The sequence below is a fragment of the Seriola aureovittata genome, chromosome 19 (assembly GCF_021018895.1).
Source record: "Seriola aureovittata isolate HTS-2021-v1 ecotype China chromosome 19, ASM2101889v1, whole genome shotgun sequence".
NCBI lineage: Eukaryota > Metazoa > Chordata > Actinopteri > Carangiformes > Carangidae > Seriola > Seriola aureovittata.
The window spans coordinates 12,677,675-12,704,396 of NC_079382.1; the positions used below are offsets into that span (position 1 = coordinate 12,677,675).

General features: G+C 38.2%; 1 protein-coding gene across 1 annotated transcript in view; it reads left to right on the forward strand.

Annotated features, from left to right (window-relative positions):
- The window catches only part of fig4a (FIG4 phosphoinositide 5-phosphatase a), a 47,501-nt gene that overhangs the window by 1,391 nt on the left and 19,388 nt on the right, over positions 1-26,722 (forward strand). The window contains exons 3-16 of the mRNA XM_056404844.1: positions 764-862; positions 3,474-3,597; positions 6,996-7,152; positions 7,517-7,567; positions 8,337-8,500; positions 9,892-10,020; positions 11,692-11,792; positions 12,474-12,636; positions 16,047-16,144; positions 19,620-19,753; positions 20,598-20,714; positions 22,605-22,650; positions 23,177-23,325; positions 23,863-24,029. Of these exons, the coding sequence (XP_056260819.1) occupies positions 764-862; positions 3,474-3,597; positions 6,996-7,152; positions 7,517-7,567; positions 8,337-8,500; positions 9,892-10,020; positions 11,692-11,792; positions 12,474-12,636; positions 16,047-16,144; positions 19,620-19,753; positions 20,598-20,714; positions 22,605-22,650; positions 23,177-23,325; positions 23,863-24,029 (1,699 nt within the window). The remainder of the gene's footprint in view (positions 1-763; positions 863-3,473; positions 3,598-6,995; positions 7,153-7,516; positions 7,568-8,336; positions 8,501-9,891; positions 10,021-11,691; positions 11,793-12,473; positions 12,637-16,046; positions 16,145-19,619; positions 19,754-20,597; positions 20,715-22,604; positions 22,651-23,176; positions 23,326-23,862; positions 24,030-26,722) is intronic.

Below are 26,722 nucleotides of genomic sequence, written 5' to 3' on the forward strand. Positions count from 1 at the left end.
CAGTGGTCTAACTATTGTGGACAAATAGAGCTCCATGGGATACTGGGAAGTGTGGAACACGAAGAGATGACTTTAATGGTTGCGGACTGTACTGATACATGGTGTTCCAATTTAACGTTCTTTCGCCATCTTGCAGCCCAGTATGAGAGAAATAATGACATGAAAAAAAGAGACATACAGGGAAGACACTGATCTTAACAAGGGCCATATTAGAACGGAGCTTTGTGATCAAATATGTGCTGTGCCCAAATGTACTCTGGACTGTAGCTACTCTAATTCCACTTCCATTCAAAGTCATGGACTTTATATGATACATATCTGGATTGAAGTCCTTGTATCATTTCACAGGTTTCTTATGCATTCATTTCTACTTTTGAAGCTTATTGTGGAGAGAAAATGTTGTAAGAAAAAAGCCTGAAGAAAGTAAGACTATAACAATGGGACTCTAGAGTCAACATCCACTATACCATACTTGTAATAACAGAGACTGTCCATGTCTATTGGAATTTGGAAATGTGTATTCTATTGTGTTCTCTCGAAATTGGTTGGTAGAGACAAGTCTAAACTGAATATCATCCATAAGAAAGCTTCTTGCGTTGAAAACCTATATGCACAAAATATTACACAATCATAAATTGGTTGTCTGCAGTATGCACGTATTACCAGAACCAACTATGTAGGATACATTGCAAAGGCACTGGTGATAATCTGCACCAAAAGCCTTATAGCCCACAGTGCAATCATGATTTTCTCTTCTTTCCAGAGGTATTTTTTGGTGGGGAGCAATCAGGCACAAACCAAACATCGAGTCCTGAAGATTGACCGCACAGAACCCAAGGACCTGGTCATAATTGATGATAAGGTAAGCTCTGAATTTCCACCAGAGTTGGTACAGTGCAAATGTATATGCTTATGTAATACAGTACAGTACGCCTGGGGGAAAATTGTACAATCACTCAGCTTGTCCCAAGTGTATTGTGGATGACAGCTTAGCTGATGAGTGCTGAGTGCGCCTCCTTTTCTTCTCCATTGCTCATTACTAGGATCTATGAGCTGGGAGTTGATTTGTTTGTTCGTGTTGCGGGTGATTATGCTGATGATGTGTTTGTTATTATGAAGCATCCATGACTAAATATCCATTACCCCACGCTCTCATTCCTGCAGATATTGCACTGACCTCGGGAAACTGTGTTTATTTGATTGGCATAGTGTAGTATTTTATAAACAGTGTGGATGCTTGAGAATGTGGTGAAGATGGAGGTGAGCAGGTTTAAAGCAGGAAACAGCCTCATCTTTCACTTTCTCTCAGTTCATACTGTATATGAGGAAAGCTGACACACATATAATGAAATAAAGAGCTCCATAGAACCTCTTTATAATACTGAGATGAATAAAAATTATACAGTGATTTGAAGAACCTAAATAATTGGATAGTGGGCACCTCCTAGATTGATGTATTTTACAGTGGAAAGCATATAATTTTACAAATAAACAGGAAATGCACACACAAATATGTCGTGCAGAAGAGGTCAAATGTATTATACAGTGGTGAGAGTATTTGAACCCTTTGGAATGACCTGGTTTTCTACATTGATGTGATCTAATCTTTCGCTATGTCACAAATGTAGATCACCACAGTGTTCTTAAGCTAATATCGCATAAACAATTCTCTTTTTTGTCCATTTTGAACATAACCATTAAACATTCACAGTGCTGGTGGAAAAAGTAAGTGAACCTTTGGATTTAATATCTGGTGGAACCTCCTTTGGCAGCAATAACCTCTAACAAGCTCATCCAGTAGCTGCTGATCACATCTGCACAATGTTCAGGAGGAATTTTGAACCATTCTTCTTTATAGAAATGCTTCAGCTCAGACATATTGTTAGGATGTCTGGTGTGAACAGGTCTCTTCAGGTCATTCCAGAGCATCTCTTCTGGATAAAGGTCTGGGTTCGGACTGGGCCACTCCAAAAGGTGGATTTTCTTTATTTGAAGTCATGCTGTTGTAGATTTACTTTGATGTTTTTGGTCATTGTCCTGCTGCATCACCCAACTCCTACTGAGCTTAAGCAGGTGGACAGCCACCCTGACATTATCCTGTAAGACACCTTGATAAACTTGGGAATTGATTTTATCCTTAGTGATTTTGAGCTGTCCAGATTCAGAGGCAGCAAAACCCCTCCACCCTACTTCACCTTTGGGATGATGTTTTCACATTGGTATGCAGTGGCCTTTTTACGCCTATACATGGTGCTGCATGTTCTTCAAACTGCAGGGGCACAGTGATGTTTTTTTTGGAGAGCAGCGGCTTCCTCCGTGGTGTCCATGGCACGACACCATGCTCCATGCAACCATGTACCATGATTTGTGTATGGTAGACTCATGAACAGAGATGTTAGCCAGCTCCAATGATTCCTTTAAGCCTTAAGCTGTTACGCTGAGGTTCTTCGTTACCTCACTGATCCTTCTCTGTTGTGCTTTTGGGTCATCTCAGCTGGGCGCCAACTTCTAGGGAGAGTAGCCACAGAACTAAATCGTCTCCATTTATAGACAGTTTGACTGACTGTGGACGGATCAGTGTTTTAAACTCTTTGAGTCTTTGTAACCCTTTCAACTTTATGCAAATCAACAATTCTTGATCAAAGGGTTTTTTTTTTCTTTTTTTGCGAGGCGTGGTTCACATCAGCAGTGTGTGTTAAGTGTTTTTTTTATCAGTCAAAGTAGCTCTAAAACACACCTCCAATCTGGTTTCATTGACTAGACTTCAGGTTTGTTAACTCCTGACTCCAGTTAGCTTTTATTGATGCCATTAGTGGAGAGGTTCCAACCTACACTGTGATTGTTCCAGTGATGTTTTCAATATGGACATGAACAATAATATATTATATACATAATTTGTTTGTTAATAGTTAAAATAGATTGTGTTTGTTCATAATTGTAACTAGTATGATGATTTCACCATATTTTAGGATATAATAAGAATAGAATTAGAATATAATGTATAATAAATACATAAGTTGAGGTAATTCCAAAGGGTTCACTTACTTTTTCTTGCTACTTTATGAATTGAGAAACTTGCTGTGCAGATGACTTGTTTGCAGTGTAGTTGGTCTGCTTGAATTTGTTCTTTAGAAATGAATAATAAAAAGCACAGTTACTGTTTAGTCATTACAATATTGCCAAAAGAATTTGGAGAGCAGCTAATCTATTTCTGGCTTAATAGCCTAACTGAGGATCAGTCTAAACCCCTTTGTACAAAATGTAGGGCCATTGATTAAACAAGGCCTGTTTGTCATTTACTTATTATTGCACAGAAAAGAATTTTATAGTACAGGGCTCTGAATTAAGTTGAAAATTAGCTGTCCACTTGTGGTCTCCTACAATATGGAAACTGTGCACATAAATAAAGAAACAGAAACTGCTTACAGCTGTATTCATGTATATACTATATCTGTGTGTGTATTGTTCCAAAGCATGTGTACAACCAGCAAGAGGTTCGGGAATTGCTGGGCCGTCTTGACCTGGGCAACCGCACCAAAATTGGCCAAAAGGGTTCCTCAGGTCTGTCCAGGGCTGTTTCAGCCTTTGGGATTGTCGGTGAGTATAGTCCCTCTACTCTTTTCCTTGTTGACATAGCAACAACCATTGTGGGGAACAATGATGGCAACATGTAACTCATCTCCAAAGCATTAGTTTTAAACTACAGGTATTGACCTGGTTTTACTTATTGAGAGCAGCAGATGGAAAACATGAAATAAAAGGAGCACCTGACAGTATAATGAAATTCACAATAATATAACCCTGCTACCACCTCCACTACTGCTACCTTTGTGAAGCTTATAATGTGTGATTTCAAATTGTGATTTCAAACTAGAAAATTCCTGGAGATATTTTGAATGTGCTTGCTGCTTGGTGCGTGTACTTCACTCCACTCATTTCAATCTGTACAAAGGATGTTACTTTCAATTTCATTCATATTGTAGAGACTTATCCGGACACTACCCTCAGTCGCTGTATACACACATGTACATGCCCTAACAGAAGTTGATCTGCAATAAAGCTATACCACTATATCCCCAAATAGACAATAGCTTCTAAGATCGAACTTTTATGACCTACCTTACCTCTTACCTTTTTGAGACTTGCATAAGGTTTTGTACAGGTTTAACAACAGAGCCAATAATTCCCTCTTACCATGTTGAGACCTTTATTTTGGAGGTTAATCCAATTCGTAGAGATGATATGTGTGTGTGTGTGTGTGTGTGTGTGTGTGTGTGTGTGTGTGTGTGTGTGTGTGTGTGTGTGTGTGTGTGTGTGTAAACCTGTAAACCTGGTGTGCACCCTAGACAGGTTCCCAGTCTATTACAGGACTAACATACAGAGAACAACAATCATATTCACGTTCACATTCACACATGTGGGTAATTTAGAGTTGCCATTTAACCTAACCTGCTTCTGTGGACTGTGGGAGGAAGTCAGAGTACATGGAGGAAACCCATACAGGCACAAGGAGAATATGCAAAGGCCCAAGCCGAAACCAGAACCCTCTTACTGTGAGGCAACAGTGCTAACCACTGCACAAATGTACCCCTATATTAAACTTGTTTTGTATTTTGTATTTATAATTCATTTATATAATTTAGGTGATATCTGGTTTCACTTGGGCATTAATGTTTGCTTTTTGTTGCCTTGGTCACTAGCATTCATCCTCAGTGGGCAATGACTGTCTGTACAAAATTTAACAGCAATCTATCCAATAGTTTTGGAGATATTTTAGTCTGAACCAAAGTGACCGACTCACTGACTGATTGATTGATATTGCTATCCACTGAGTCATGCTGCTAAAAATATGTCACAATTGCAACGGTCTTAAATTCATCCCGTTCCTGTGTGTGTGTGTGTATGTGTGTGTGTATATGTATCCATTTCTTGCCAAGGAACATACCAGCTGTTCTTAACTAATATTGCCAAGGCTCTTTCAGGGCATAACAGTAATACATCAAAGATAAAATTCAGTCTTACTCCCGTTTAAATAAGTGCTGTAATAGTATACTTTTGAGATTAAATTCAGCATTATCTTTGAGGCTTTAGAAGGGTTGGTCACACTGACACAGACTTCGGCGTCTGCGCAAATAAGTGAGACGCTTTTTTCCACTGTGCCATCTTTGACAAGCTGCTTTTTGTCAAAGTCACTGTGTCATATGGAATAAAAGAGTGATGCAGTCAGGTTGGGTACAGTGTATCCTGAGAGCCCCTTTGCCTGGCACCTTTCTTAATACAGTATGTAATGAATACCATTATTTTAAGTATATTTTTATTCACTTTCATCTGGCAGTTTTGTCAGTCTGACCCGTCTCTCGCAAGAAGGAACACAATGAACTGACACAGGAATTGTAAAGCAGCAAAGCCACAAGTGAGAAAATATTAAGTGGGCTGTGGAAGGATATTTTGCCTTCATACATGGCTGTGCCTCACACACTTAGTTAACTGTCATTACACAGGGAAAAATACCTCATATGTGCAAGTTTGGACATACCTGCCCTTCTTTTTTTTTTTTTTTTTTAAAGTATATTTTTGGGGCTTTTTATGCCTTTATTTGATAGTATAGTGGAGAGAGACAGGAAACGGGGAGGCAGAGAGGGGGAATGACATGCAGCGAAAGGCCGTCCAATGCGGGATTCGAACCGGGGCCAACTGCAGCGAGGACTGTAGCCTCTACACATGGGGCGCCTGCTTAGACCACTACGCTACACGACGCCCCATACCTGCCCTTCTTAATGTAAATTCTTCGGAAGAAAATCCCCAGTGGTCATGAGTCAAGTTATTTAGCAGCGGTGTCAGAGAAGCTCACAACAAAATGCTGTAATGCAACATTATGTGTTTTTCATAGACTTGAACATGCTGCTTTTCTGTGTTTTCTGTTGGTGAACACTGTCACTCTTCGGCAAATAGATAGACTAACAGAATAAAGGTGTGGTTTGTTGTATAATTAAAACCATCATCAAAAAGACAGTGGTATTGTACTATAACATATAAAATGACTGTATGTCATACCCTATATGCAAGGTTGTGCAATAAATGCTTTAGATCTTGTTTTAGTACATAGGACAGCTTGATGGCCTTGGTGGATACTGATAAACTTCAGAATACTCCAGTAATTTTGTATCGTACTTTCATAAAGGGGGAAGCAGGTCGAAAAACAAGAGGTTTAAATCGATGCAGCAGCATGACTTTGAGTCATAGATGCCTCGTGCAAGTCAGAGTTTGTTGTTCAAAGTAATTAAACACAAATTTTGTGAATAGAGTGTGATATTGGCAATAGCATACAATTTTCTTGAGTTGTCTGATAACTTGTGTCTGCTTTTGTAGCATCACGTATGTATTATTTTATGTGGAAACACAATATGAACCTCATCATCCTTACTAGTCAGCTTACATCACAATCGTACTGGGGCTTCTGTTATTGTAAATGGTCCAAATGTACAAGGACTTGTTATTCACACTATTGAGCTGTCCACAGATTAATCTTAGTAGTAATATAATGAAGGTGCATGTCTAGCACACTGGCACACTTACATAAACCACTGGCCTTGATGAGGCAAATATTGCTAATAATATTCAGACTATTACAAAAACACACAGACATCATGCGCATCCATGTATTATTTATTGAATGCCACAGATTACAAAATAGCTCATCTATGCTGCATGATACTTTCTGGGTCAGATTTTAATTATGTAAGACTAGATGGATTGGAGTGTATAGGTAATATGACACACAAATACTCATGACCCACCTCCACAAACACAGTAGTTCACTTGTTTGTATTATCAAAGTTGTAGCTGATTTGCAGGCAACAAAGAGGTTGACCTACATATCAGCTTGCTCAGTTTTTTTTATGTCATTGGAAAGGTGGAAAAAATGTTCCTGGAAAGAAAATTAGTTTATTCTGAAAGAGAATCATTTTGTAATTTTTTTTGTGTTACCTTAACAGGGTTTGTACGTTTCCTGGAGGGGTACTACATTGTGTTGATCACAAAGCGCAGAAAAATGGCTGACATCGGTGGCCACTCCATCTATAAAATTGAAGACACCAGCATGATCTACATCCCCAATGACTCGGTCAGGGTTACACACCCCGATGAAGCAAGGTAATGTCTGTTTCTCCCCTCTCTCTCCCCTTCCCTTTTTAGATTCGTAAGGGCGCCATTTGGAGGATTGTGCATGCGCATTTGTTTCCCAAACACACACACTGTAGCTTTCAAGGACGAAAAAGATAAGATAATATGTTTTTAGCCAATACAGCAGGATTCAGCAGGGAATAGAAAAAAAAAAATCCAACTTAGTGAAAAGCATCATCCCCAATCAATTTTTACCGTAGGTTTCAAGGGAAAGAAGAAGAAGAAATTTATAGATGATGAATAAGAAAAGGTAGAAACCCAATGGGTGCCTATGCTTACTCATGCCTATCTGCATCAGTCTCACTCATGTTTTCTTGCTCATGACCTTTTATAGATATGTGCGGATCTTTCAGAACGTGGACCTCTCCAGCAACTTCTACTTCAGGTAAGGCAGATTCTTACTTCAAATTCTCTGTGGAAAAAATTAATTTTTAGGCAAAGCATCACATATCAATAATAATACACATCAAGTACACTCAGCTTTGAGGGGGCTTTCAACACCTGCCCAGCTTCTTAAAGTAGGTCTTTTTTTTTTGCCCCATTTGTTTGCAATGTTAGCAGGTTATCTAATAAACTGATGAACACATTTCAGGGGAACCTGGTAAAAGGTTAGGAGAAATTATTTTCACACAAACTATAATGAATTGAAAGAACGAAATCTAAGATATGACTCCATGATTGGCTTGTACATGTCTGTTTATGTCACGTCTTTAAGGCTTACTGGAATCTAGATGAAATTGCCAAGATTTCAATTTTTATTTTTTGAAGCTGTTGTAAATTCAACACAAGGCTAACCATATGTGATGCTGAAGGTCAGATAAAGCCTTGTAACATCTAAAAAGGCTTTAATTTAGTTCTATCTTGACCAATGTGCCCCTGGTTGCCACAAGGAGTTTGCACACAGCCTGAAGATTTGATTGAATAGGTCAGCTATTTCATTGACAGTTAATGCAAAGGTTCCTATTGCCTCTATGTCTGTTCATTGCAGTTTTAAGCAAGCAGCTACTTAATAAGTAAAAGAAAATATGAAAGAGTGTGAGTAGTTCATATCAGAAAAAACATTTGGCTTTCATTTTGCATGTGTCACGTTGACATGTGGTAAAAATGTTAATAACTGACAAAAGATGAAATGACACTGCTGTTATACCCTGCAGCTACAGCTATGACCTGAGCCACTCGTTGCAGTACAACCTGACTTTGCTGCAGAGGCCTTATGAACTGTGGTCGTCAGCAGCTTCCTCCACTGAGGAAGAGGTACACACGCAGAGCAAGCAGGACAGTTTTGACATCTTTGAAGATGAGGGTTTGCCTACACAAGGTAAGCAGAAGATGATCTATATCAATATATATTGAATATATCAATCAGTAGCTTGTAGTCCTTTATTTTATTCTATTGGCTGGAGAAGACCTTGGCAGACCAATCTGCCGGAGCTCCATACTCATACTGGTGTGTGCTTGTTTTGAATGGAAAGAGGCACAGTAGTGAACCAGAAACCTTGGTAGTGACTGGTTGGTGGTAGGAGGAGAGAGAGAGGAGAAGGTTGTGCACAGTGAACAGAGTATATGGATGATAGCCTTCTCTCAGTGTTATCACTATAGTTCAGTAAACCTCCAAATGAGATGCTTTGGTACACAAAGGCAGAGAGTAGTGTCTGCAGAAGCAGTGAAGATGAGAAGAAGAGGTTCCAGTTTTCAGGTTGACTGTTGTGTGCCTGTGTAACATATTGAAAGGTTGTTTTTTCTATTATTTATATCCTATTATTTTATTCCCCACTTATTATCGCCACAGAATTCACATAAATCCTAAATACCTTTTGTTGTCCATTTTAGGTAGTATTTGTATTAAGAAAATAATCTTTATTTTAATTGTTTAAAGAAAAGGCTTGTAGAGTGAAAAGCTGAAAAAGCAGCGATTGAGATCTGCTAAGCTAGTTATACTTAACAGGAGCTTTTTATTTTAATTTTTTTGGAATGGTGATATCTGCAAATATCAAGACTCTTATTAATCAAACTAGATATTTTTCACTGTAAGAATCATTAAAGAAAATCAGCATTAGTTTTAGCTAGGTTAGCTATGGCATTAGCTAGCTTTAGCTCGGTATAATGTTAGCTTTCCTGCTGTAGCTGTACAGGTTGTTGTCTTTCTGTGGTTTTTAGCTCTGTTTTATGATTAGTGCAAATTTAAAAAGCAGTTTTGACAGAAATGACGCATTCCTATAATTCTTTATACCGTAAAACTGCTGTCATAAAAATCAGAGAAGATCTGATGTCAGTTTTTGCCAAATATGCAGCTTTAGTTAAACGACTGGGTTTTACCTTTTTGGTGAATAAGCCTTTTAAAACAACAAATGAAAGATAATGTCGGCATATTTGTTGTTTTTTCCTCTTGCTTGCTTTAATTATCTGTTATACAGCAGGTTTGCCTTAACCTTATTGAAGCCACTGAAGTCCATTGGAAAATAACTTGATTTGCCTTAGCTGATGTATTCTGTCATTTATGATGTGTATTGTAATACAATAATATAAGCTTAATTCCAGTTTCAGCAATTTACTAATGTCTCTAAATATAATCTTGTTCCAAGGCCAGTGTCACCTCAGCTAATCGTTTTTTCCATTTGTTGCTTTCTAACTGATGGTGGTGATGATGGTCTGATTCCAGGTCGGTAAAATAATCCAGAGGTTTTATGTGTTCCTACTCTTCTGCCACAGTTGTTTACGGCCTCCAGAATGAGCCGTACTACAAGTACGTGTGGAACGGGAGGCTGCTGGAACGAGTCAAGGACATAGTGCATCATGACTGGCTCATGTATATAATCCATGGCTTTTGTGGCCAATCCAGTATCCTTTGAGAACTGTCAGTCAATTTCAGTTGTGCATGACAGAATTATCATTATTATCATCATCCATTATTAATGTGTCTATGTGTGCTTTTCAAAAAAAATTTGGCATCAACAACTTTTTGCTTTGTGTTCTAAAACAAACTTCAAAAATGTGCCCATGTAAAAAATCTACCTTACAAACTACACAGTGCTTTTCAATAGATTGTAACACTATATGAAATACACAAAAAACATCTGTTAGATTCAGTGTAGAAGAAAACACTTGTAGAAGACACAAGTCTGTCATCCTTTGTCAACACTCCCCCTCATTTCTCACCATCACTTGTTGAATTGTGCTCCACCTCCATCAAAGCACGTGGATTACACTGTGAGTGAGAGTGTGTGATTCAGCACAGAACTGCAGAATCAATTTTTGTTTGTTTTTAGGGCTTTAGCAGAACAAGTATGATGGCAATTAAGCAATGATTATCAAGTATGTAAACACTGCCACTTGCATAATCTCTTCATCTGTTATCTGCAGGGAGAAAGCAGCAATATTCTGCATATTTAATCAGTTGTGATACGTGGCTTTTATTTTGTACATGCATACACACATATTTTTTGTTCATTTATTTTGGGGTTTTTTTTGTCTTGCATCTCAGCGCTTCAGTAGTTTTTGCTTTTAAGTCTTGACTAGACAGAAGCTGTGGACCAGGAATTTGTATGTGGCTCTACATTAATAATTTCTTCTGCATTTTTTTGAGAAGCTTTTGTAGTATTGATGCATGGGTTACTGCTGCAGAGGGGCTTTGGGCTAGACTAGAGCTGAATAAACAGTTTGATTTATTATAGTAAAAGGCTGCCTTAGGTTATCTATACTAAAGATTTCAATAATTTTCCATTAGGTCCCCTTTACATAAATCATACAAAGCTGTGTAAATGTGTTTTCTTTTTGCATTTCAGTGATTATTTTTTAATGAAGTATTTTCGAACGCTTTATTTTATGTTTCTATGCTTGCCTAATGCCATTGTATTGCACATTAAAACGCAGCAGGTACATAAGTTAGGATGCACTTTACAGTTAGTGGTGCCATCTCTTATCAGTCAGCGTTTGTTATTGAGCAGCATGCTGCCACAGAGACACTGTATGAGTGTTTTGATGTTATACAGTTCCTGTAAACTGGCCTTCAGTGCTGTTTTTTTGCCAGTATAAGAGGGCTGGTGGGTGCAATAGTGGGAGATTCAGTGGATACGATAAATGCAGAAATTTGTAGCTGATGAGGAGACACTGAAACAGGCAGGAGAAAATACATTTTTGAAAAGATGCAATAAGACAGTGGGTGAAGAAAAGGGAGACATTTTGGCCTCATTCAAACATTCCTCAGTATATGTGTTGAACTATTGTAAGATTAATTATTTTGTTATTTCCACAATGTTTGTACTATAAATAAGAACAACATTTATATGATTTAGTCCTGTTTTGGTCGCAAACTGTTTTTATTTTTTGTGACAGGACATGACATAGCATATAAAACACAACTGATATTGAGTTAGATATTAGATTAGTTAAATTTAATACTGTAAATTAGACTGTAACTTTGTATATGTGTGTTCACCAACAGATGATTGTGTAATGCTGTCAGTGTCATATTACTATGATTAGTATTCCTCCTTTACCCACCAACTACAGAGCTTCTCATCTATGGCCGACCAGTTCACATCACCCTCATTGCCAGGAGATCCAGCAAATTCGCCGGGACCCGCTTCCTCAAAAGAGGAGCCAACTGTGAGGTACAGCGGTTGTCGAGGCAACAGGGAAGAATAGATAGTGGAGGCGGGCTTAGAGGCACCAGGATGATTGAGATGACTCAGAGTGATCACAGGGGGTTAATTTGACCTGCTGCCTCTTCCTTGAGTATGCATGAGTGTCTGTGTGGGTGAGTGGCGGGAGGAGGGAGGAACTTTAGGAACAAACACAGATTTCCTCTTTCTATTTGGACTATTCCACCGTGATTAGGTTGGACACTATTTTCACCATTTCCTGCTGTTATGTGCATTGCCACATAGAGTTTTCAAACAGTTTTTCATTCTAACACAGCTTTTTTCATAATTGACATTTTCACTCATTATAGCAGAAAATGCACAGATATGCAGGGCTTAAAGTATTCCGCCACTGTGCCAGATCTCTGGTGTAACGCTGAAAAATGAAAAGTCAATCATGTCCCTGCTCCATTATCCGCAGAGTGCCATGATCAAGATTCAGATTGTCCACTCAACGAGGACGACAATTCATATAAGTGCTCAAAAAATGGAAATTTGAACGTTTGCAATTCTGTGACAACTGACTAAACTCCATCTGTTGACAAAGTTCATGTGATAGGATTTAAAGCTCCAGGCCAGCTACTAATTAGGCCCCACTTTCTTTTTTATCAACCTTATTTAAATTTTCTTCGTGCTTTTCTTTTGTTTCAGGGGGATGTTGCTAATGAAGTAGAGACAGAGCAGATCGTCCATGACGCCTCAGTTATGTCTTTCACAGCTGGAAGTTACTCCTCATACGTCCAAGTGCGAGGTTCAGTCCCGCTCTACTGGTCCCAGGACATTTCCACCATGATGCCAAAACCCCCCATACGACGTAAGACACCCGTTTATTTTTGATATATGTCTTATTGTGTGCAGCAGCAGCCTCTTTGTTGTCCAGTATCAGAATATTTGGTACATGTGTTACACTATATTATCATGAGCAAATTGTATCATGGCTTTATAACTGAAATGGTAGAGAGCTAGCAAAGCTGCCCAGGCTTTGATACATCTTTTTTCTTATATCCACTTTGCCATTATACATAAGGACAGATAACAAATGATGGACACAAGTATATCTTCTTGAATGGGTATTTAACTATTTATATTTATAATGCTCACTGTATTCATTCTAGGACCACAAATAACCTTGCAGGGACAGAAGAAGAATATAATCAGAAAAAATGCATTAAAACAAGACAGTGGCTTTCTACCAGGGCCATTCTTCTCAAGATAAAAAAAAAATAAAAGAAATAGGTGAATGCAGGACACCCCCCTTTGGTATTCATCTTTGTATCCATTCTCCCATCTCATTATGAACTAGATAAATACACAAAACCAGGGCCAGAGGGAGGTGATTAGGTCTCTGAGAATGATGACACTGGAGACTGCTGTGTGTGTGTGTGTATATAGCCTGGAAGACATTGGTGCTTGTATGTGTACAATGCCTGTATTAAATTATAATCTTTTCCCCCCCTAGTTTGCCCTTTAATTCATACTTGGATGACATTTACCTGTGTGAGATAGAGACACTGAGCTTGTCCCTAAGATCCCTCTGTGTATCAACTTACCTCATCATCCTGGGCCCATTTTGATCTTTAAAGACAGTCTTAATTTTACATTTCCCAATTGTTGCACCATCAGTTTATCTTTTGATCTGTGTGTGTGTAGTCTGACACAGTATGCCCTTGGTATTGGCATATGTTTCTTTGTTACATGATATGTTTGTCTCCAATTAATTTTATTTAATTTGTCATTCACTAATACATATTTGAGCAGATAAAGAAAACACCAAGAGAGAACCACAAAATTATTCATGTTGGGTTTGGTTTACTTTGTCTGTAGTAGTGGTTTATGTACAGTGTTTTAATGATAATACTGTCCTCATGTCTGTATCTATATTAAAGGTAAAATGATATTATATTATAATAACATTTTGGGAAATCTGCTTATTTGCTTTCTTTCCAAGAGTCAGATGCAAAGATCAATAACACTCTTGTGTCATTACAGTACATATGAAGCTACGACCAGCAGCCTAGCCAAGAAATAATCCTGTACATAGCCCCTATAAAACTATATTGTGTTCCTAGTACACTTCAGTTTCTATTCTGAGCTTTAGGCATTATGGTAGGCAGTTTTTTGTTGCTTTTGGAGAGAGCCCTGTAGCTGTTTATACTCTCTGTGCTAAGCTAAGCTAACCATCCGTGGCTTTCACGTACAAGAGACATTTCGGGGACAGAAATCAAAAATGAAAGAAATTTATTTTATATTTTTTGGTTTCATGATTGCACCCTTTTCTGTGCATTAACCAGTCAAAGTGCCTTTGGTTGTCCGTGTTAATGGACAGCTTGCTTCATACAGCTTATCAAATTGTGTTTATTGTAAGCTGTATTTGCATTTACATCACAACTGTCCATAACTGTCCATGGGCACAATAATAGCCAGACAGTAGCCCACATTAGTTTTTCTGCTAACGTGTCATCATTATCAGACTTAGAAACTTGAACACACATCTTGTCCTGCTCCTTAGTTTGCTGAAAGCACAACCAAAGCAACATCTACAATAAAAAAGTGTAGTACTATCAGTTTGCAGGCTCCATAACTAATTAGCTTCTCAGCTGCAGCACATTAAACAGCATAAAGGAATAATTTGACATTGGTGAAGTTAGCTTATTTCCTTTCCTGCTCAGAATTAGTTTGGATGATCAATACCACTATCATGTCTGTAGCTCGGATATGTAGTGCATGGTCTGGCTAAGTGTTTCCCTGTTTCCAGTATCGATCTTTTCATCTAACTCTCTTCAAGAAAGGGAATAAGCATGTTTCCCAAAACCAGCACCATACTAGAGTTTGAATATTGTGTCTGCCTGTGCCCCGGTCAGGGCACCACTGGGAGACACATACAGAGGCTGAGAGAAACAAACATATTTGATATTTTCTCAAATATCCACCCCTTTGTTTTTGATTATTAAAAAATATTTCAATAATCACTTTTCGAAATAAGGGGAATGACAAATTTATTTGATGCAACTCAAATCATTTGGACTTTAATGTAGTACATCTTACATTTATTTTTTCTACCACAGCCTTGACTATTGTGAAACTGACATGAAGCATCAAGTATGCAAAAGTAGGTGCAGCGTCAACCAGACCAATAATCAGCCCACGTTCAATACAATTGTAATATTTGATTTGGATGTGGGCTGCATAGAATTACATCAGACGAATCTAGGTCAGCGACGTGGCTTTGAGCTCAGTGTCTATGCATGTTGAGTACATTCGTCCATATCCCAGGATGCACTGCCCCTTGCCTGTCTTTGCCATGCCTGTCGAGACTAATTGTTACATAAGTATACATAAAATGTCTTTATGACTGGCCTGAAGTGGTCAGATGTCTTGGTTGTGATGGAGATGACCTGAATAGGCGTCTCCTCTTCATCATCATTATCACTATCAACGCTCCCTTCCCAAGGTGCAATAAGAATGTTATCGGGTGCCATCTCTTTATGTTTACCTAAACCCTCGTCCCCGCAGAGGCCTCAGTAGCAGTAGTGGAGTGAAGTTGAAAACTATGTGCCCAAGCTTTTGTTTGTACTGTCTGTTTTTGAGACACCTGCAGAAGAATGGGGGGAATAAACTGTGGAACGAGTTGACCTATTTCCTCTAATCTGCCTTCTGGCTGCTTCACTGGTCCAATTTGACGGCGGGCTGCAGGTGTGGTACTGTGCATGAGTGGCAAATGGAGGCATTAAATATGATTTTAAAATAAAGAATGGATAGAAGAATGAAAATGGAAGTGAACGCATGAAACAGTGGGACAATAAGCCGGAACTTCTTTATGAAACAGACTTGGCCGTGTTACCGCGCATTACCTCATCTCCCTGTGTTTTAGTATTGAAGCTTGAATTTTGAGAAGAAGCTGGATTCAGTTAAAAAACATTTTTTTGTTTAATCCTTGGATTTTGATGAGAACTTCATCCTCAAAATGACACAGCCCAAAGTCCGACGTGTTCTGTGTTGGTGTTGTCACACACATTTATCTGATCTGAACCAGTGGGCTCACAGCTGCCTTGAGAATTTCAGATTTCTGATAATTTCTTAAATTTAGCTGATAAATGAAATATCTGTGTCCTTACTTTCAACAGGGACAACCTGATAAGATATTGTATCATTTTTAGCTACTCAGTAACATGTGGTGACCTCAATGCCTTAAATGTTAAGCAACCAGTTTGCCCTCTCTTGCAGTGGATCAAGCTGACCCATACGCCCATGTAGCTGCCCTCCATTTTGACCAGATGCTACAGCGGTTTGGCTCCCCTATTATCATCCTCAACCTGGTCAAGGTAACACACATGCACACACCCTTTCCCCATTTTGGCTGAATGAACATGAACCCATGAACAATGGGAATAACTAGAACAAAACGTATATCCCACTAAAAAACAGTAACTGGCAAATGTTGAAAAAAGGGTTAACTGACATTTTCAAACATTCATCAAGAGAATATTTGCATAGGCATTGTCTTTTTTAGAAAAAAATGTTACATTCACATTCTACATCTACACAAATCATCATCATTTTGAGTCTTAATACTAATAAAACTATTACTAACTAACTAATAAAATTATAGCCCATTGCCTGTATATATTGTGTAAACTACATCACAATACACAATGTGTCAATTTCGATTCATTTGAATTTGAAGACAGTTATGTAAGTATACAGTCTTTATAAGTGCCTTGAAGTTATTTAATTCTTTGACCGTGGCTGGGAAACTGGGAAATAGTTAGTGCTTTGAGTTCGTACATTTAAAACATCTACCCAGAATGAATTACAGTGATTTAGCAGAGATCATGCAACATCCTGCTCGAAGACACTTCTAAAGAATTCATTCCCCCACTCAATGGGTCACTAATAGTATCTACAGTGATTTAGGATCATATGTTAGAAGAGACCTAAAGGTTATGAGAGAAGGGTTGCACTATTGTTTTTTTATTTTACTTATTTAAGTGCTTAGACCTCACTTGTTACCTCACTCCTTCTCTAATTGAATTTGTGGCCCTTTCTGTTTTCCTTAAATGTCAGAAAGAAAAGAAAAGATGACAAGACAAGAAGACAGGATACCAGTGGAAGAATATTTTTATTTAGGAATTGTTTTCTAGGGAACTATATGTTGTATTATGGCAAGCAAGAGCGATCTACTGGAAACTGCTAACCTATAGTTGCAGTACATTAGCCTAAATGATCTTAATAAGATCCATGTTGTAAAATGCTGGCATTGTCTTTTAGAAGACTGGCTTCTCAGTGTGAGGATTATGTAAGATCCAGATGTGGATATTTGTGAATTGTTGATGTGGTTGTCTTTGGATAAAATATAACAGGCCTGTGGAATCACTCAACAGATAGTTATCTAATAAGGATACGAGTGTGTAATTGTCTAAGCACTCACTTCAACAGTCACGAGAGAATTTCCTGGTGGCTGGTGATTACTAGCAGTTGAAATGCTCCCATGAATATTGATCTCCCTATGCATTGCATGGGAAACACACAAACAGACACAGCCCTGATGAAAGGTAACACTTCATTGCACACAAACAGAGTCCCCCCGCCCACCCCATTTTCTTCTTCCTTCTTCCTGCTGTTAGACTGTTAGACATTTTTCCATTTAAGCCAGTGCTCTAGTAGTAGTTTTGCAATGCCTTTTCACATCGATCACATGGACATATTGGGGCACGCAGCAATACACGCTGTAGCTTGGGTTGCAAGCTCACATTGTCACTCACAAGGGGAGCCGTGAGGCAAGGGACCAATCGCAGGCCTCAGAGGTCCGCACAAGCTGCAGCCATGTGACAGTTGCAGACTGTGGGCAATAAGGGAGGGGACCCCCCTGCTTATAGACTACACCCTCTAGCTTATCCAAGTGAGACAGGGAGAGGAAGGGAATGGCAATTTACCATAAAATCATGACAGCCCATCTCTCCATGGTGGTGACTGGGGTTGGCGTGGCTGTGTTAACTTCGGGATGGGTGCATGGTTTTGTCATGGGTTAGTGCATGTTCCTCAGTGTGCACGTTAAGAGAGGGAGAGTTTGAGTGCACATGGCCAAGCATGTGAATCACTTTCCTAACTGGCTAACTTAATTAGATTCAATTTGTTCCAACTGTGGGAGATAACTTTTACTCTCCTCACATAGACATTTCTAAAAAAAAAAAAAAAAAAAATTCATCTATTAACTTTAATTTAATCAGGGTGATTTCTAAAGAACAAAAATTTTTTTTTTTTTTTTTCTGTCCAAAATTGCAGCAACCACCCATCATGCAACCAACACACACAAAAGGAGGAGGAGGAGTAAAGATGAGAAACATAAAACAAGTCATCCTGTAAACCCTTCACTGTGTAAAACTGTACTATAATATAATATATACAGATAATAATCATCATCATCATTTCCGTCCATTAAAATGTACATGAACAGCCCCCTCCTGTATGTACAAGTGCATGTGTGGATTCATTTATGATCTGTGACTGCACCTTCATACATCTACAACCATGATTATTACTGTGGCATTTGTATGCTGGATTATACCTGTGAACAGTGCACGTGTGCTTTTGTAAGTGAAATGTGTTTCTGGTCTTGTGTGAGTGTGTGAGTGTGTGAGTGTGAGTGTGTGTGTGAGTGTGAGTGAGCCGGAGGAAATGTATGTAGGAAATGCACTCATAAATTGAGTGGTTGCTGTGTTTCTTTGCCATTGCTGGATGTGTGGACGGAGATGTGAGCTGCTAAATGATGCAGCCAAGCCAATTATCACTCAGAGTGATCAGTCAAAAAGCCACAGTGAGGGGTGGAGGAGTACATGAAGTAATAACTTAATAGACAGTGTGACTACAGGTCACAGAGAAGGACTATGATTGTGTGCACCCATTTTCATTAACAAATGTTTTTTGTTTCAATTTTTTAATATTATATTTTCCCTTTGTCGATTTAATTAAAACTATCTGGACCTGAGAAACAATAATGTTAATCTAGTCAGTCAGTTGATACTCTAACTACTAACTAACTAATATACTAACCACACCAATTTTCTGGTGAGAAATATTTTTCACAAATTATTATTTTTTTTTTAACCTGAGTTGGATCATAATTATTTTATTTAAAAAGCAACTTTGGGGCTCGGGTTGTTTACTATCAGTATTTTAGGATATTTTATGTGCCCTTGTTTTTATCTGTTAGATACATTATAATCATGTATCATCATATTGTTATGTCACCTTTTCATGCAATATTTGCCATTACAGAATACTTGCTTTAAAACAGTTTGGCAGAAAATTGCTTTATTACTGTTCTTTGGACAAAAATAAAGAACAATCGTGACCATAGCCATACATCAATATGTGTTCTCAAACTTGCATTAATGTCCACTTATTCTTATTCATTTACTATAATTGGATTCCAAACACACCAGCTATTCCAGCCCTTAATCCCTCTCTCTGCAGCATAAAAATCTCAGATAGCTGCACCACTTATATATTCCCCGTATATCTGCAGCATCAGTCCTCAGCACTACATATATCCATCTCTTCATGTAAATTGCTTCTTGTGGGTCTATTTTTCTCTGAGGTCACTGGTGAATGCATCAAAGAGAAAACATCTGTCACATGTCTGACTATATCTGTTTGTGTACTCATGGGACCTTTAAGCAACTAGAATTCTATTATAACTGTACATCAACACCTTTAAATAGGATTTTTAAAAATGTTTTTGTTATAGAACCAAGGTCATACACATGTGATATACTTCACGTCTCTCTTGTGCTACAGAAACGGGAAAAAAGAAAACATGAGAAGATCCTGAGTGAAGAGCTCTACCCAGCTGTGATCAACCTAAATCAGTTCCTCCCTCCAGACCACTGGATCGACTACATTGCCTGGGACATGGCCCGCTACACCAAGAGGTTGAAATAACAAATGTGCTTATGTAGTGAGCTTAAATTTGCTTTAAACCCAGCTTTGTTAATGTAGTATTTTTACACTTTCACTTATGCTTAACCAGCAGAACTGAAATAATTGAAAAAGTAAATGAAACATAAAGGAAATAAGTCATTTTTTTGCCTGAATTCGACATAATGCAACCTTTGCAGTACAAAAGAAGATATTTTAGTTGTGTCTACCAATAAACTACTTTGACTTATGGTTTCAGACAAAATGTGCAACAGCACATAGAGAGCGAGTGAGCTAGTGTGGAGATAAAAGAGGAGCACAAATTGGCTAACTAGGATGCTATGGACATCATCTTTATGGAAATAATTACAATTAAAATACAATACTTCTTGATATTTTCTATTATGCTTGAGATTATTATTCAAATTTCATTTGGATTGAAGAGTAGAGTTACGTAATTCTTTGACACAGAATTAACTTTTGACATTTCTTCTTTAAAGTAAAATTGTTGCAGCCTCCCATCAATGTCAGAATCCCATTTGGGATCAATTCAGGTTTTATAATTAAGTATTTTAAAAAGCCTGGTGTAAAAATAAGACATGCAGCTGCTTTCTCCATTTGAAATATTAGCCTTGCTCGAGGAATGACACACATTTGCTTTTTGTGCCAGAGTCATGTTAGGACAACTATCCCCAGTATTTTGCCTTTTTTGACTTGTGTTAAAAAATTAAGTAAGCATATTACAAAAGTATTGCACATCATCACTGTAACTCAGCTACAGCTACAGAGACACAAAAACAGGTTGATTTCTTGAGAAACTACTAATATGACCTTGCTCTTTATCACTCTTTTTCTCAGTAAGTTGTGCAACGTTCTGGATCGTCTGAGTATGATCGCGGAGAATGTGGTCAAGAGAACAGGCTTCTTCATTAATCGATCCAACTTCTACTGTCATACCCTCAGACCAGATGACAGGTGGGCCTTTCCCAATCCTACACTATCCCTGCCGTGTCTCGGTGTTACAAGAAAGCAAGAGCACTGTTTAAATGATCAGAGGTCACACTGGATCAAAATGAAGTAACAGATTATGCATGATTGATGTTAAGAAAACTGTAAGATGACCCATGTGCTGCATTTGCATATCAGACTGCCTTTTTTTCTAAGAACAAGTGTATTATCCATTTTTGTATTCATACCTATCCAGAATCATACATTAATCCACACGGCTTAATTTGGAACCTCTCTGATATGAATTCTTAATGGAAATTATGCCTGATGGCAGTTGTGCCGCGGAGAGTTTTATGCTAACGAGCGGAGTAGATTGCCGTCCGTGTTCTTAACGCATGCCTCTTCCATTGTCTGCATGTTTTAATCACTTTCACCCAACATTACCATTCTGTTACATAACCCAACGACTACAGCATGCTCAGTATTTATTACCCTTTCTTTTGCGTTACCCAGCACTGCCTCACTCTCTCTGTAATACACACTCACTTCACACTAATGCACACAGTCCCCTGCTCTAATGTTCAAACACAAAGAAAACACTCACAAGGTTTTATGTAGATGTACTAATGATTATGATATCTGTAGCTTTGATCACGTGCATAAGTTAGCTCATGAATTATCAGGAGGATCACAGATGATTTAACAGTGTCTATCCTTATCTTACTGCCTTTGTGTATCCTCTCCACCTCACTACATTTACACTTACATTTTCTCAGACAGTTACATTGGTCTCAGTCAGTTCATTGAGTTCATGCCCTGTAGAGAAACACTTTGCTTTAAAACTCACCCTTCACCAACTATTGAATTCTGTTTTCAGAGCTTCTCCTTTCAGCAATTTAGAGGCAGTTTTTTTTCTCACAAGTTGATTCTTCTTTGCCTATTGCTGTTTTTTTTGGAGAACACTTTAAACAGAAAGTGATGAATAACGAGTAGTGTATTGAATTGGTGGAAAAAAAGACCAATAACAACAGAAGGCAAATAGCCAAAGGTGGAACTTGCTCAGTATCTGACTTTTCTTGGACTTACCTAAACCTAAAATTCCCCCTGCTTTTGTTTTAAAGGAATAGTTTAACATTTTTATATGTTTTTTTTTTTTTTTTTTTTTTTTTAGATGAGAATATTGTTACCATATCTTTCCATTGAATATGAAGCTACAACCAGCAGCCTGTTATCTTAGCATAGCATAAAGACCAGAATCAGGGTAAAATAGCTAGCCTGGCTCTGTCCAAAGGTAACAAATTCTGTTTACCAGGACCTCGAAAGCTTACTAATTAAAACACTATATCTACCTTGTTTAATTTGGAGTAAAAGTAAAAAAAAGTAAAAATTTATTAAAAGTGTTTTTGGTTTGACAGGTGGTTATATCCTGGACAACCCTTTATTTTATTTTTTTTGTTTGTTTCCAGTCTAATGCTAAGTTGTTAACTAGCCAGCAGCTGTAGGTTTGTATTTGCTATACAGACATGAGAGTGGTATCCAGTTACCCATCTAACTCTCAGCAAGAAAGCAAATAAATGTATTACCAAAAAATGGTATGGTATTGTAATTATGTTCCTGATTTTCTTATTTTTCTTATTTCATTGTAATTTCCACACATATGCATTGCATACATACAAGGAAGTGAACTGACGTTGCTCATAGAACGCATAGCAGCATAGAACAGACATTAAGGATGACTGAAAAACACTATATGGGTACAAAATACACAAAAGCATTTTAACAAGGATCTCACCTCTTGTAGCAGAAGAAGATGAGTAAATATGCCTTATGAAGAGTAGAGCAGACAGGTGCACTTCAGTGCTTTTGTCTGCTTCCAGTTTTCTATCCTCTCATTTGAATTAAATGTCATTTTTGCAGGTGGGGAGATGTAGGTGGACACATCACAGGCAGTGGACGAGTGCAGGTATGCCACATAGAAATCAGTTTTGGTATAACTTTAGTCTTAAGTCATTAAAAATATAATTTTCTCCTCCACCTCAGGGATTCCTTTGCAGTTTTTGCACATATGAATATAAAAAGGTAAAAACAAAAAAAGAGCAGAGTTAACAAATAGAAACACACATTAATTCATGGTACTGAGGTATCTGGGCTACGGAGAAACTTTTGTCTGAAATATTTTTTCAAAAGATGGCCATCATCCATTGCTACAGATGCAAAACTAGGTCTATGCACTGACATTTAGTGCATAATGAGTGGTTTTATGAGTTATCATGGAAACTTTGATCACAGTGATCAGCTGGGAATTATCAAAGCTGTTCCCTGTCATTTAGTTGCTGCTCGTTATAGAAGGTAAATACATGCAGATTAGTTATCTGTTGATTCTACTTATGGCCTTTTCATGAAGTTTCTCTCTGACTCTTGGAAAAACATAAACATCTTGTAGCTTAGTGAAGTGGTGTAAGAAGTTTCATAAGTCTTTGTCATTGTAGACTGGTGTGTTGCGGACCAACTGTGTGGACTGTCTGGACCGCACCAATACTGCCCAGTTCATGGTGGGGAAGTGCGCACTGGCCTATCAGCTTTATGCACTCGGAATGATTGACAAGCCGAAACTGCAGTTTGATACTGACTGTGTGAGGTAAAACTCCTTTGAATGAACCAATTGTGTATACTTGCATCGAAAAGAAATGAAGAATGGTAATTGCTACAGCCTTATATCAATATGTGTCTGAAAACTCAAGGTAATTTATGTTGTCTTAATTATTAGGAAAGCGATTAGTAAATGAACAGTTACGCCAGTCCTTTATCCCACTGTTTCCGGCACAAAATCCAATTCCACATAGTTGCAGCACTTTTACTATATTCAGATGTATTTGCAGCGGGTATCTGTGGTTCTGTGCCCTCTACTACCTATGTCCAGTTCTGATTGGATGCTGAAATTGCTTCTTGCAGCAATCATACATGAGTCATACATGTGATACACATGTACACACACACATCACTCTGTTGTCCTATAGAAGCAGAAAATGTATGTGTGTTTGTGTGTGTATTACATGTCTGATTGTCTCCACTGAAAGCCACAACCTTATGCGTATGTGCCTGTCCATCGCTTGTATGTTCGTGTGTGTGTGCGCGTGTGTGTCTATGTGCATGTGTGTGTGTGCGTGTACCTCAGGTTGTTTGAAGAGCTGTACGAGGACCATGGAGACACTCTGTCTCTGCAGTATGGCGGCTCCCAGCTGGTCCATAGGGTCAAGACCTACCGCAAGATCGCCCCCTGGACTCAGCACTCCAAAGACATCATGCAGACCCTATCTCGCTACTACAGCAATGCTTTCTCAGGTGTGTGTTACACCGGCTCGTAAAGTCTTTTATTTGCATGAGCCTTATACAAATCATCTTCACATCTCAAGTTACCATAGCAACTTTAGACATAGACTTTGAACTTAGACTTCTAATACACATATAGACTATACGGATACAGTACATTTCAGGTAATATATAAAGAAATAAAAACACACAAAAGGAAGGCTTCATAATGTACTCCTAAGTCTTCTTAGTCTTTCACAAAACATTCAGAAGACTACTTGGAACTTTTCAAACTGTGCAACCTTGCTCTGCAGCCAGCACATATTATTGGAGCTGATGTAACTTATCATTTGAGTTTGACACAACATGTTATGAGATCAAGAAATTGTCTGACATAAAGCTAAAAAGTACTACATTCACACGTAAACGTATTTCAGTTTTTTTCAACTGACCAGTGCTACTGTATAATTCCATTGTTGTTTGGTTGCTCTTTCTCTAAAAGATAGTAGTTGTAAAAGTGGAAAAAGAGACCCAGCACATCACATCGAGCACATTACACACCCAGAACTCCACATCATAAAAATCTTATTGTTTCATTACAATAAGACCAAGTGCAAACCTTTTCTATATATCCAGATTGTGATGCAACTCCTGATTTAAAATTTAGACATACACAGATCCAGCCTAGCTCCCAAAGTACTGTAGATGCTAGTAAACAATTTTAATGGCAACTACAATGTTTTTATAGAAACTTTTATTGCCAAAACCTAGGAAAAGGGAGATTTTTCAGACATTTGATTTCTGATATTGTTATCTGGAGAAATCTTTAAATTTCCTGTATTGATGTTTTTCTTTGCCTTCTGATTAGCAGGGCATAATTGCCAAACAATGCTTGACAATATGGCTATCAAATTCCTGCATTTCAGATTTCTAATAATTTATAATGACACCCTTGCTTGTAGTTAGACAAAAGTGTGTCTAAGAAAATGTACGTGGGTGTACACATGTCTTTTCACAACATACCAGTGACTGTTCCACATCAATGGGTGGTACTTGTGTCCCGAGAAATGAAGAGGAAAATTTTGCATTATGTATTGAGCCAGGAGTTACAGAGCTGTACTACTTGACCTAAGTCAACCTCCTCTCCGTGTCTTTTGAAAAATGGGATCACTGGCTGGTTGCAGAGCAAAGCCCGGAGAGTAGCAGGTTGTTTATTCAGACTGAAATGTCAAGAGAGAGGAGCTCATATGATGCAACACACACACAGACAATCGTACATACAAGTGCTCAATACTCTATGAGCTATAATGCCTTGATCTACAATATATCCGGTCTTATAGTATGAAGTGGCTGACCAAGATGACTGTTGCACAAGTTATGCATCTCCACTCCCTTCAAGACACTGAAAAAGTCGATATCAGGGCAAAGAAAAGCTGAAAAATCTATTCAGTGATCTGAGGGCCAACTACCGTCTGCTGTCAACCTGCCCTTTTACCAGGGCACAGCCATTTTCATACATTTACCCATGATTACATTTTCACGTCCTACTAGACTTGCCAGATTTTCATATCCCCTTAGTCACTTCCCCTTTGTCACGGTGATGTTATTAAATTGAAATAATCTAAGTTTGACCCTGTATCTCTCTGTGGAAGTCTGCAATTTCAGGCTCTCTACTAAATTGTTCTTTTGATGGTTTAACCATAAAACTGAACTCTAATTTTTGGAGCAACACAAAGACTTTCTGCAAAGAATATTAACCCCATATTACTTGATATCTGAAGCCACTTCTGTAAAATACCTAGATGTGTAGAGTACATGTACTCATTTGAAATCCTGCCTCTGGGCTGTGTGTTGCCCAGGATCTCTACTCAGTCATAGCTCATTCTCTGGATATCACACAGTTATCATTAAGGCATTTTCACACCTCTGAACACATTCATTCTCTGTAATCTGAAAGAGAGATGTGTTTGAACATAATCTTTGACTTTACCAATTAAGGTAACCATGTGCCACTTGTTTACTATTATTTAACTATTCACTCTGTTGTGGAGGAACACAGCTGCAAACAAATAAACTAAAATTATTTGCTGTTTGGTCTGTGTTTGGACAGACAAACGTTCAGAACACACTGATAGGTGTTTTGCAGCCTCTTGAATTGTAGGAGCAACTTTGAATGACTGTTTTGATGAGACCAGTGAAGAGGTGGCAAAAGTGTGCTGAAAATGAACAGACCTGTAGACCGATTTTTACTGTGTACATTTCATTTATAATACATGTTATGAGACAAGGCTTTCTGTCAATGTCTTCTGTTGCACGTGTATATTATGTTCATCCATAACTCTTATCTCGTGATGTATTGACTGAATCTCTGGCTGAAAATTACCTAGAGAAAAGGCTTGATAGAAGGCTTTAATAGAACCCAATTTAGTTTCTAATTATCTAACGTGACTGCTGGAGCAGCATTCACGTGTCTACACAGCTGGAGGATGGATTAAATGGCACCAAACTGGGCAACATGCAAAACACGTGCCACACGCTGAGCACACAAACACACACACAGATTATCTCAGCACGCTCTCATAGCCAAACATGCTGTAGATACTTTTCATTGGTGTGTTTTCTGTTAACGATGGTTGAGGGAGTTCAAATTTACCTGTAATTCATTATTTGGCGCCTTTGCAGTGTCTTCTCTTAACACTGCTCCACTTACTGACATTTTCTGGAGC